Source organism: Canis aureus, chromosome 18 (genome assembly GCF_053574225.1).
Source record: "Canis aureus isolate CA01 chromosome 18, VMU_Caureus_v.1.0, whole genome shotgun sequence".
NCBI classification, from domain to species: domain Eukaryota; kingdom Metazoa; phylum Chordata; class Mammalia; order Carnivora; family Canidae; genus Canis; species Canis aureus.
The window spans coordinates 21,503,726-21,517,300 of NC_135628.1; the positions used below are offsets into that span (position 1 = coordinate 21,503,726).

The 13,575-nt window shown below is 38.5% G+C and overlaps 1 protein-coding gene across 8 annotated transcripts; it reads right to left on the reverse strand.

Annotated features, from left to right (window-relative positions):
- Nucleotides 1-1,634: 1,634 nt before the first annotated feature.
- On the reverse strand, nucleotides 1,635-13,574 carry CBX3 (chromobox 3). Of its 8 annotated transcripts, none has more exons than XM_077856475.1 (8): nucleotides 13,420-13,574; nucleotides 12,820-12,990; nucleotides 11,279-11,330; nucleotides 8,069-8,211; nucleotides 5,562-5,724; nucleotides 4,663-4,725; nucleotides 3,305-3,399; nucleotides 1,635-2,960 (listed from the first exon to the last, which is right to left on the reverse strand). In XM_077856475.1, the coding sequence occupies exons 3-8, from the start codon at nucleotides 11,300-11,302 to the stop codon at nucleotides 2,834-2,836; spliced, it is 615 nt and encodes a 204-aa protein (XP_077712601.1). In that variant the 5' UTR covers nucleotides 11,303-11,330; nucleotides 12,820-12,990; nucleotides 13,420-13,574; the 3' UTR covers nucleotides 1,635-2,833. The 8 variants fall into 8 exon arrangements, with proteins under 8 accessions (XP_077712601.1, XP_077712602.1, XP_077712603.1 ...); XM_077856476.1 differs by lacking the exon at nucleotides 13,420-13,574 and adding an exon at nucleotides 13,089-13,192; XM_077856477.1 differs by lacking the exon at nucleotides 13,420-13,574 and adding an exon at nucleotides 13,078-13,177.
- Between the last annotated feature and the right edge of the window lies 1 nt (nucleotide 13,575).

Genomic DNA, 13,575 nt, shown 5'->3' on the forward strand with positions numbered 1-13,575 from the left:
GTGTAACTGGCTGAGCCACCCAGGTGCCCTGAAAAACTTTAGTTTTAAATGCTGACCAACATTTTTGAGGGGGCATATGGTTTTCTTTGATCCATAGGATTAGGCAAACTTTGTTACCTACACATTTCACTTCTTCAGGGGTATTGATGTCGATCTTGGGGTTAAAAAAAAATCAGAAATTTTCATAATAATATCTAACAAAATCTGTTAAAGACCTTACTATAAAAATGACAATGAAAATGAGGAAAATTTAAAAGACTATCCATACAACTTCAACTTCAGGATGGGAGAAATATATTTAAACAAGATAGGAAATCCAGAAGATGCAAAAACTGACAAGACTTGACCATATAAAAATTTTAAAAAGGTACAAAAGATACCATTTATCATGTCAAAATATAGACAATGGGAAAAAATATTTGCAACACAAAATTAAGTGTTAATATTCTTACTACAAGAACTCCTACCAATTAAAAATGTTTGTGAAGTTGGCAATTTATAGATGAGGAAACAGAAACAGTCATTAAAAGCATGAAAAGAAAGTTCAGAAAGATCACAGACCTGACAAATTAAAACATGAAACCATCAGACTGGCTAAGAAAAAAAGTAAGATCAGTATTATTATAGTACACTGAGTATATATGATAATGGTGACCAATGGGGAGAATAATCACTGCAAGCTTAACTTCAGTAATATATTGAAATCTATCCATTTAAGGGCCACTATACATTTTATGTAAGAATGTTCACTACATTAACAGCAAGAAAACTACAAATAACCTAACCTACCTACAGCAGTTGGTTAAGTTGGGGAACCATCATAACAGCAGCCAGCTGTGCTACTGAAAAGAAGATAAGGAAACAGATTTTGCCACTAGAACCTTGAGAAAGAACCAGTCCCGCGGATACCTTTTCAGGTCAGTGAGACAAATTAGAGTTCTGACCTCCAGAACCGATAATAAATGTGTTGTTTAAAGCCATTAAGCTTGATGCAATTTTTTACAATAAGAAACATACAACATAATAAGGGACAATACAAGTAATAGGAGGACAATATTGTTTCCAGAAATGCCCTTACTAAAGTTTAATATAGGGGCCATCAATTTCTGGTACAAACAGGGAGTTCAGTACCATCTCTGAACCCATTGCTGAGAGCAATACTCAGTACATAAACATAAATAATAAACAGCTTAGTATAGGTAAGATTTCCTTTTTTAAAAGTTTTGTAAATTGAGGTATAAATTGGTATATTACCTATCAGTTTCAGGTATACAACATGATGAAATATTTATATTGCAAAATGATTTCTCTGTAAGGGTTTTGGAAAATTAGTAGAAATGTGTCCATCACAGCCGACCAGTCCTATCAGAGTAACTTTTTTCAGGTGGCAGTTTCAACAAACTAGATTCTAAGTATTAAAATTTCAGTTTATTGAAGCAGATTCCTCTCAGGCATCAAAGAAATTAATTCTCATTTTTGTGGAAATACATATTCTAATAAGTTTGAAACTGCTCAGCTCAAAAGATCTAAGATATGGATTCTAATGCTTTAGTGTTATTTATAAACATGAAGAGGACTCAAAGGTGGTTCTACTCCCACTAGAAAGACAGATTTTAAAGAAAAGTCTAATCACATAAAGGAATATAAAACTATTTATTGACCACTGTTTACCAGTATTTACAATAAAGTAAACAATATACAGTTGGATAACATTCTGACTACAAAGTTATCGTTTTTCCTGGTTTCTGCTGAACCAGTAGTTCAAATACTGAGAAGATTGAGCCTACATGTTAGGAATGAGTTGGGGTGAAGAAAAAACATGCAGGTCAAAAATTTGGATTATAGAAGTCTGTCCACCCATTTATTCCAGCAGGTGCTAAATTGCAAACATTTCTAACCACCTGGTTATGATCAGGTTCCCATGAACGAAGTCTTAGACGCTCCATGAATCATGACCTTTTAGTCAATACAGCACAAGGGTTTTCAACTTCTTGAAAAGGAATGGTTCACTAGAAGGAACCTTTAAATATCCATTTAACTAAGTTTTGCTTACCTAATTAAAGTACACCAAAACTTGTCTAGTTTTGCCCTCTGGGTGGGGAGGTTGTTGTTGGTGATTAAAATTTTCCTTTCAAGGATCTTGCAAATAAACTTGCATTTATGTGACTGTAACTAGGGATATGGATTCTGATATGGCTGCTTTTAAATTGTCCAATTTAAACTCTCTACATATATTTAAATTGTCCAATTAATTACAAAATTTGAAAGGTTAAGGCTTCAGGAAAAATTTCAATGTAACTTTAAGTGATTTATTTCTTAAGTTGCTGAAAATGATAGCATCCCAGAAACATGGCCTTATCCATGGTTATAAAATGCTGTTTTTGTTTTGGTGAATGTTTCAAAAATAACAAAAAGAAAAAAAACCCACTTATGTATGTACTTTTAAGTATACACACAAAAAGCCCTAAATAAACAAAAAACCCAGAATGGTCCTTAGGCATATAGGAGTTAAACACAAATTCTGACTGAGTAACAACTATGAAGATTTCCCCCAACATTTAGAAAAGGTGTTCTCTGATGCAGGGGGATAATATGCCATGGTCTCAAATATTCTTTTCTGATAAAGGAAACAACTACAGAAAGCTTTTATTTGTTCAAAGTAACCAGTGCTATAGATGCAAAAAACCCCAACAACTCCCCCAATACTACTTCAAAACAAACATATCAAACTTGATTTTCATTAGAATGTTATTTCTTCACACTAATAAACCAAAAAACAAAGACCCAGATTTTATATATATATATAAATATATATAAAAAGCAACGCAAACAATTATTGAGCTTCATCTTCTGGACAAGAATGCCAAGTTAGTCTCTCTTCATAAAATGCAATTACGATCTGAGGACACTTCATATTTGCCTCTTTTGCCAGCACCAAGTCTGCCTCATCTGAATCTTTCCTGTTGTGAGGAAAAAAAAAATGTTTAGTCAAAAGTCTCAACTGTTTTTGGTCAACTGAGAATGTCTCACTTAAAAAATAAAAAATCATCATAATTTAATCAAAAAGTGCTTCAAGAAGGGTTATGTGATCCTTGTGGCTGTGTTCCAATAAAATTACATTATTCAGAACAGGCCAATCTTTGGTTTAAAAACGAAAACAGCAAAGGACTAGAATTGTCTTTTCAGCTGATATTCTCTAATGATGAAAACTATGAAACCTTTTCTAGAAAAGGCTTTACAAGTGTAAAAAAAAAAAAATCTATTCTTACTTTTAAAAAAGGACAGCAATCATCTGTACACTTACCATTTCATGAGAAACATTAATTCTCCACTGCTGTCTGTGGCACCAATTATTCGTTCAGGATCAAGACCTCTGGCAAAGCCTCTTGGTTTATCAGCCTGATTAAAAGACATTAAGTGACTATTTACATAAATGTTTCACGCATTTTCCATATTACAAATGAATAACAACTTTCAATTTGTTTTCATGAAATATAGCTTTCAAATGAAAGTGAAAAAGAAAGGACAGGAGAAAGAACCCTTATTTAGAACTAAAACACACTGTAATTTCCATTAACCTTGCAAGAAAAAACAAATCCAGATATCTACAAATATTGTGAATCTCAAGGCAAGAAAAATACCTTTCTTTATCCTAAAATATCAAAAGACAGAATTTGGTAGGCACACAAAGAATTAATCCCTTGATTTCTGCTAACTCATCAATAATGATAAATTCTTTAAAGTATTTCAAATCACTTTTAGGAATTAGTTTAAATTACCCACATTTTTAAAAGCACACACAAAATACAATAGCAATAAATAAAAACTTCAAAACTCAGATTAATCAGTATTGTAATCAATGTGTATTATAAGAAACCTTAAAAAATACTTAGCATAAACCAGTGGTTCTAAATTTTGATGTCTGAGGACCCAAGGGGGGTCCCTGAGACCTTTGATGGGTGTCTGTTCATCTGCAAGGTCCCCTCCTTTCATTTATCTTTGGCTTTAGATTATCTTCATTTGCCTTCACCAAACAATGTAAGACAGAAAATCAAATGCAGAAGTAGAACTCTTAAGCTAGACACTGAAAAGATTTGCAAAGATGCAAAATGCCACTCTTATTTTTCATGAAAAGTTATGAACATTCAATGCAATTTGTCATTCTTTACCAACTACACAGATATTTTAGAAATTTAATTTCTGATAATTAGTATTGATGGTCATACACATACAAATAAAAGTTCTCTGGGATTCTCAGTAACACTCCAGAGTTTTGAAGGGGTTCTGAGACCAAAAAAGTTTGGGAACTGCTTAGATTAATAAATCTCTTTTCCCTACTAGACTTTTTATGTCAATATCCCAGGTTCTGGAGTCAGATTACCTGGCTTAGAATGAGGACTCTAACCTTTACTGTGTGGCTTTGGGCAAGTTAATCAAGTTAATCTCTTTATGGTTTCAGGTTCATTACCTATAAAACAGAAATACTACTACTATTGGTCTCAAAGACACTTTATAGTACATAAAATGCAAATTAGGTTATGTAGAACACTGCTGGGCACATTGTAAGGGTTCGATGTAGGGTAACTACTGTTATTAAATAGCACTTCTATTGAATATATGGCTGACTTTCAATTTATGCATATGGATTCTTAACATTGTTACCTTTTCGCTTTGGCTGCTAAAGCATCCAGAACCAAATTTGTAGTCAACCTCTCTGCTTCTCATCTGGAAAATGGGGATAATACCTATAATCTTAGCAGACCTGCCATGAAGATTTAACAGATTATCTATAAACTACTTGACATCTACTTCAAATGATCAAATTTTAAATCCAAAGACCTTATCAATGAATCTGTATTTTAGGTTTAGTTCTTAATTCAGAATCAAGACCCTTTCCCAAATCGCCAGCAAACACGGTAAATACTATCTGTTTTGGAGTTGAGAGTATAAGCAAGGAGTTATGTGTTTTGCCCAAAGCCACGGAGACATTCGTGAAGCAAAGACTGGATCAAAATACTCCTGTAGTGAATGAACCAGCTATCTCAACTCACACCACAAAAACATGAAAAAAATTTCTATTACCAAAGATTATATATTTCAAAATAAAAATGTTGTTTGGCAATACTCTGACAAAAAACAAAGAGCACATGTGAGAGTATGTTCTGTTGGTCAATGCCACTAACAGTGCATAATCAGGATGTGCTATGTGGATTGTTTTTACTGTATTGTAAGGGATTGCAATGATCTAATCTTTGCGTTCATTGTGTTTAAGAAGGCCAATCCAGGATCACAGGAAATGGGTCTTATCAGGATCAAATCCATGAATCTACTCAAAATAACACTAGCACAACAATTTAAGTGGTTTAAGCGCTTACTGAACACTTCTATGATGCAGGCTAGATCATGCCTATCCTTTTTGTCCTAAATATTAAACATTTTTTAAAAAACTTTTAAATGATTTTAAGACTATCTGAATTTTTAAAAGTATTTTAAAAGTATTTTAAACATCAAGCCATCAACCTTTTACAAAGCCAGTCTGCTGGGCAGTATTTTATACTTACAGCATCTCTTTTCTTCTTTGATTTGCTATCATCAGATTCACTGTCAGATAAAGATTTTCTTTTTGTACCATCTTTTTCTTTACCAGCTTTTTGAGAATTAAGAAATGCTTCAATTAACTCTGGACAATCTAAATTTTCTTCAGGTTCCCAAGTATTGTCAGCACTGGGTTCAGTTTAAAAAAAAAAAAAATTCAATTAAATATGATTCATTGACATCATCTACATTCATTTAAAATATATCTGAAAAAAGTCTGCCATATTGGAGATGCTTACCATTTCCTCCCTAGCCCCATATTCTTTTGAGAGAATCTGCCTATACTTCCTGTATAAGACTCCAATAAGTCAGCAGTCTACTGTATTACTTCCAAGTTAACTGTACCTGACTCTAGCAAAATAATTGCAGCAAATATTTTTCCGAGTTACACAGACAGCCCACTTCAGAATTTCACTGCAAAGGCTTTTTAAAAGTGAGGATCCCCAATTCCCACCCTTAATTACTTTATCAGACCAGGTGGACTACGCCTCCAGTTGGGACCTCCAACACCCTGTCTGAAAACACAAAAATTCTCATGTGAGACAGTTATTTTCAATTTCTGCTGGTGCTGAAATTGGGCAGTGATAAAAAGCAGAGGCTGGCAACTGAAAAGTCAAATCCAGCTTTTGTATGTTGGATAAACTAAGAATGTTCTTTACATTAATTGGTTGGGGAAAAAAATCTCAAAATGATTAAAGGAAATTTGAATTTCAGGTCCCATAAACAAAATACCATTAGAACACAGCCATGCTCATTTGTTTAACATAGTGTCTACTGCTGCCTTTGTACCATGTGCAGAGTTGAGTAATTGTGAGATCTTCAGCCCACAAAGCCTAAAGTATTTACTACATGATTATTTAAGAGAGAAGTTTGGCAACCCCTGATATAATGCTGAGATGGCCATTTTCATGTGTTTTTCAGAAGGACCAGAAAGTAAACAAGTATCAATTACTAAATATGAAAGTTAGGTAAGCCTACACTAGTGAGAAAAAGCACTTTAAAAAAAAAAAAATACAACTCTATGCCCAATGTGGAGCTCAAACTCGCGACCCCAAGATTAAGAATAGCATGCTTTATTGACTGAGCCATCCAGGCACCCCCTAGGCTTGCTACCTTTGTGTTGTGCTCTGATCAAAGTCTTCACAGAACAAGAAAGAATGAAATTAATCATTTTAGAGATGTTGAAAAAGAAAGATACTGTTAACTTCTGGTTACAACTGGGGTGTTTTGATAATGTGGAGACACTAAAACTGGCAAACCTGAAATCAGAGGATACAGGAGAACCAAAGAGTTGAAGTAGAGCCTCCATTTTATAGCGTTACTCTCATTATAGACTTGTGTATTACCTAACACATTGTAATGCACATAGTAGGTTCTATCATAACTAAATGGCCTTAAGTTTGGGAGAAAGGAGAAAAAGAGCTAAGTTTCTTAACATTTTGATGGGCTGGACAAAGACAAACAGCATTTAATGTCTCATGAGATTCCAAAACAAACAACAAAAAACCTATCACGTGAAGGTAATCAATTCTTTGGAATACTGGTTAAATATAATTTTAAAATAGTTCAGACTTTGTTCTGCTATCTGCAGGACATTTTTCTAGTGGCAAACTATGAACTTACATACTTTCAAACTCAACTAAGGACACTGGAAGTATAAAATAAATCTTTAATCTTCCACTCAACTTGTAATTCCCAAAATGCTATGGAGGCAGCTTTAAATGTAAATGGTGGGGCAAGTAGTAGGTAACAGATATTTGAAGCCTGATTATTTGACTAGCAGGCTCCCCCATCTTCACCATGCTCAGAAAACTATTGTCTGTCTCTAGCTATCCATTTTCAGTATGTCACAGACCACAGGGCCTTGCTGTTTTATGGTATAAAGCAGAAGAATCCAAGTAGATTTAGCAATTTATAAAAGTTAAGTCTAAGAAAGGAATTTCTGCATGAGTTATTCACAATACTACTAACATAAAAAGTAGGAGAGCAATTAGTAACAAGGAACACATAAAAAGAACTAAGGAGCTTAAAAATGCCCCCATCACTTCCTAAAGAGATTAGGACACAGTAAACCTTAAGTACATAGTGTTAAGTCCTGAATGACAAGCACTTTTTTCTAACACCCATCAGTCTACCTTACATATATATATAGCTTCAATATTTTTATTGCCCTCTGTATTTAAAAAAATAAGATCAATAAAATATTCTAATTAATACATAAAACGCATTACATAGTAAACTGCACTCCTATAACTTTAACTCCAAGGCAATCAACTCATTTCAAATCTGCTTGGTTACAATTACAGGCTAAGTATGTGCCTGTTTTTTAAACAGATTTCAAATTTCCCTGGATCAAAGATGTCTTTATATGTAAACCAATCTATGAAGAAACTGATTTTTAAAACCTGACTAAAAGCAAATTTTAAATGTCAGTGTGTGTAGTTAAACATAATAAGAGCACCAGGTTTCTTACTCTGTAAATCCCTTCCACTTCAGGAAATACTCCACCTTCCCATTCACTACACGGCGGTCCAGTACTTTTTCCACCACAAATTCTTCAGGCTCCGCCTCTTCTACCTTTTTACTCTTTCCATTCTGTTTCTTTCCCATTTTTTGCTAAAATAAAACAAAAGAGAGATTTAAGAAACATTTTCTTTTTAAGCTTTTAAGTACATTTTTAAGGCTAAATCATTTACTTTATTGTTACGTTTGACATCTATAATTTTTACTTCTATATCCCAGGGCAGACACATTCTGAAAAGATAAAAATCAACAGATAATAAAAAAGGAATATTTAATTCCATTTTAGTTCACACCTATCACCCACCCCTCTTTGCTGAAATAATACAGTAAAAAACAAGATCTAGAAAATACTGTTATTTTCTCTAAATTAATGTCTTATCTAGTGTACAAAACCACATGTACTGGAGTTTGCACTTGTTTTAATTACAACACAGCAACAAACAAGTAGAAGGTATTAGAGAATGATACAATGAGAGTAAATATTAATGATAGGGCTTATTTAGTGAACCACAGTTCCATTAAAACTACAGCCCCAAACACTAATAACCCCCTTTCTAAGTATAAACACCAATGTTAAAAGTCTCGATTATACAGAAAGAGGTTAAGTGCAGAATGAAAACACAGTTCAGAATCCTGAGACCAATTGCAGAGTCAACTAAGGAGACCATGAATAGGTTAAAATGGACACTACTATTGTTCCATAATTTCTGTATAGATCACACGGAACAAACTTATACTGTCTCTTGAAGAGGCCAAAATACGGGATCATTTTAATTCTCTAATGTGAATATCCTTTTTTGTCAAGAGTCTAAATTTTGTAAATTCAGCTTAAACCAGTTTTTTGGTTTTTTCTTTTTATGTAACACTGTAAGAAAAGCCAAAAGACCAAGCTAAAACCATGACTTTCCACTAACTCATGAAAACTGAAAGCAGATAAAACAAAAAACTGAAATTGTTAATTAGAAGAGACTAAAAGTGGAAAAATCTCAAATGTTATTTTAATTTTAAAATAATTTCAGGAGTGCTATTAAAAAAACTTAATTAGGGATCCCTGGGTGGCGCAGCAGTTTGGCGCCTGCCTTTGGCCCAGGGCACGATCCTGGAGATCCGGGATCAAATCCCACGTCAGGCTCCCGGTGCATGGAGCCTGCTTCTCCCTCTGCCTGTGTCTCTGCCTCTCTCTCTCTCACTGTGTGCCTATCATGAATAAATAAAAATTAAAAAAAAAAAAAAAAAAAAACTTAATTACCTAGCCATTAAAATCACCTCTCAATACAGCATACAAGCAGAAAAGCAACAATAGCAATACCTCAAGACTGCAGAAAGATATTATGTATTTCGAAATGTATACTCATAAAAAATTAAAATTATCTAGAATTTAATATAACCAAGTAAACATCTGATTTTGTTGGATATCATCTCCAAATCAGGCCTTACAATTTTCTTTTTTTCTTGTAATTTTTATTAGTCAAGACACTTGGATATTGCAACCAGAGCTTTTGCTTCTATACAGTACAAGGAATGGTACCAAAAGAAAAACTGTTGCACATGAAGACCTATTAGATACCGATCCTAAACGATAAATTAGCTCTGCTCATGAAGGTAAGAGATTAATAAAGATGGTAACAAAAACACAGAAAGTGAAAACAAACACCAATAAGATTAAAAAAAAAAAATCCTTGGCACAAAAAATGAAGGATTTGCTGTCACACTCATAAGCTAAGTTACAATTACTCACCCTTTTCTTTTCAAAAGAAAACTCACCCACTTTCCCACCTAAATTAACACATCTCATCTCTCAAAATGAAAAGTTAGATTAAGAAAAACTTTGAAAATTGTTAAATTATAATCTTTAACAAAGAATGTTAACAGACACTGAGGACTATCAGAACTGTTTGCCAAAGCAAAAGCAGCATCTATGTTTGTTTTCTGTATCTCTATTCATCCTCAATCCTCAAAGCCTCAGGGACAGCTAATTCCTTCTCCCTCCAATACCTGAAGGCCACAGGTAACCATACAGCCAATTCAATTATCTATCTACGCTCTGGTTTACCACTTATGGAATTTGAAGGACAGTTCAATCCTGAGGGGGCACAGAAAATGCTTTGTGTTTTCCACTGATGCTTTGATGGCAATCGTTTGTGCCACAGACTCTGTATTTCTTATTTCAATGTTTCCCAAGATATTTGAGTTACACGTGCAACCTAAACCTAATGATAGCAAAAATTAAAAACCAAACCTGTGTTTTTTGTGTGAAACTCAAGGGGAGAATATACAAACCCAAATCAAAGGTTTTGCTTTATGTAGATAGTAAGTACTCACCTTTAACAGGATTGCAATTATTAATGAAATGTGTTAAAATCACTGTGAGAACCATTAAGTCTGGAATTTCGTGATTTTTATCTGACTCTTTCACAGTGTTTTAAAAAAGTCTGAACTTGATGGCTGAACATACAAAGGTCTTTCCACATTCATGGAACTTTTAATGAAGTGCAAAAATGCAAACTTGTGGTTTAAGAAAGTGGAGAGAAAAAATTGCTCAAAATATCCAGATCTAGTCCTCTCTTCTTCCTGGACATATATGATTTTGTTTACTCTGTATTTTAAAAAGTTGCAAGGATTTGAATTTAAGGCATTTATGTATTTTAGAATAATCAAGTTTGAAATAGAACATGAAGCAAAGTAATTCCAAAGATTGAATGACCTTTGTCCTAATCTAGGTGTCTTAAGACACCTGTTCTTTAAACTTAGCAATACTGAAAATACTTTTCTCTAGAATTCAGTATAGGGTGATTTAGGGACCGTTATGCAAGGGCTCTACAGCATTGTATGCCTATGCTTCTAATCCTTCTTCCATGTTGCAAAAGATTATTTTTATTTCAAGACAAAAACACTCTAAAATTCATGGCGCTATCCTCTCAAGATTTGGTTTCTTTAAAAGGATTAAGACACTATTAAGCCAAGGCAATATCTCTAAGTAATGATTTCATTTTTGCCTCTAACTCTCCTTATTACAACACTGGGGTGGGGAGGGGGTGGGGGAAAGGGGACTGGGAAATACATGTGGATGTAAATATCTCAACCACAGAGATGCAAAGTTATAATTTTGGAAAAAAATTGGAGTTAGATCCTTACATATTTTAGGTTTTAATTAACTTACCAATGTAGTTTTATTGGAGGCCATTTTTTATTGCAGACTTGAAGAGCTATTACTAGAAAAATGCATGACAGTTAAAAAGAAGTTTGCACGACAGAAAAAAGGTAGCTAAACACAAGTTTTGTTTGGATTCCAACCCCCACCTATGTATCATATACCGTAAAACTTGTACTCAAAATCCAGAGATGTAAATTTGAGTTCCTGCATTATTAGTGATCTATGCTTGCTGATACATCAGTGTTCTCACCAAGTGGGTCTAGAAAACCTTATTGGGTACAATGGTTTCTGAGACAGTTTTACAAAAGGAAAAATAGCAAAAACATTGTTTCCAATCTAAATCCCACTTAAGTCATAGCCAGCATCTAAAAAAAAAAAAAAAAAAAAAAAAGGCCAAATAATTTGGTTCAAATTCGACATGATCATCCAAACACAGCGACAAATTTTCGTGAATTTTCCCTCTAGACCTTTTAACAATCCAAAGAGGCGCCTATATAACCCCAACTTGGTTTCTTAAAAACCCTCTCCCTTTCTAATCACTAGTTTAAAAACTGAGAAAGGGGGAAGAAAAAACAAACATACCGAGATGCTTCAGTCCCATTTCGTGCCACTTTTAAAAAACAAACCACCTCTTCTATCCGCGCCCCGTAAGCCCCACCCTGCTTAGCAAGGCCCGAACGCCCGGCCCCCGCCCCCCCACCCGGGAGCGCGGGCCTCGTGGTCAGCCCATCCGCGGGGAGAAACAAAGGCCGCGGCCCGGGGGCTCAAGGGCACTGCACCACCGGGCCCGCGGTCTCCCCCACCCGGCCGCAGCCACGTAACGGAGCGGCCGCCGCAGCCCCGGGACAGCGGGCCGCGCTGATGCGGGGAACGCACCGCCCTCGCAGGAGGCCCGAGTCTCCGACCCGCGGCCGCGGCGGGGAGGGCCCCTCAGCGAGCTCGCCGATGGGGGAGGGGAGAGGGAAATGCGCTTTGTCTAGAAACACGGAGGCTGTCGCCGCGGCTCTCTGCCCTCCGAGGACGGTCTCGGTCCCCCCCTCCCCCCCCACGAACTCCGGGCGCAGGCCCAGCGCCAGGCCCGCCGCGGGGTCTCCGCTCGCCTCCCCGCTGCTTCCCGCCGGCTCCCCACTCGGGGTCGGGCGGGGAAGGGCGGGAAGCAGGCAACTGGGTGCGGGGGAATCCCCGGGGCGCAGGTGGTATTTTAAGCACCGCCACCGAGGGGACAGAGAGAGAAAGAAAGCCACCGACTTCACCGCCTCCGAGCTGCTCCGGGTCCCGGGTCTGCGGCGTCTCCGGCCCTGCGCGCCTCAAGCTCCAGCCACATCCGAGGGGGAGGGGGCTGGGGCGCTGCGCGACGGGCAGCCGCTGGAGGGAGGGGGGAGGGGAGGCGGTGGTGGCACCGCCCACGCCGGGCGGCCGCGAGGGGCGGGGCGGGGCGGGCGGGCGCGCGCGCCCGGCGGGGGGAGGGGCCGCGCGCCGCGCCCGCCGGGAACCCGAGCCCGGGGGCAGGTGGGAGGCGGCGGCGGCGGCGGCGGCGCGGCACTTACCGTTCGCGGCGTGGCGCCTGGTGGTCCCCGGAGGGGAGGGAGAGGGAAGCAGAGGCGAGGACGGTGGCCGATCTTCTAGACGGAGGCGTTTCTGTTTGGCAGCAGCAGCGCCTGGCGCCAAAACCGGGCTCCGCCCACTTCCTCGCCCCCAGAAGCGGGTGCCTCGGAACGCTAGGGGTGAGGGAGGGAAGACAAACTTGGGCGGGGGCGGCCGGGAGCTGAGGGGAGAGGCCGCCTCGCGCCACCCTCTCCAGAGACCTCTCCCGAACCGAAGGGGTCTACTCCCCGGGACGTTGGCCAGGGTCAGCTCGGCGGAGCGTGAAGTACGACGTGTTGACTAGAAGTCGCTTCGGGTGTTTCCGGAAGGGGCCGAGTCAGTCCTGAGCGCGGGGGGCGGGGGGGGGCGGTTAGGGGAGGAAAGTCCCCGGAGGGAGGCTACAAAGATTGTTCTGGCGGGAGACCCGGGGGCGGGGAGCGGCGCGGATTATCGGAGGCTTAACAGTAGGGACCACCCCCCGGGTTGAGGGGGGCAGGACTTTAGGGCCGTGCGTTAGGCTCCTCCCGGCAGCGTTAATTTCAAACTGCGCGACCGTTTCTCACCTGCTCTGCGCTAAGGCGGGGGCTGGCTCCAATTCCCTGAAAGAAAAATACGCAGCACTCGAGCCTTCCGCGATTCACGGAGGGCACTTGCGCAAGTGACGTCAAGCACCGCTACTGGCTGCCGGGGGGGGAGGAGTACGTAGCTGGCGTAAGGAG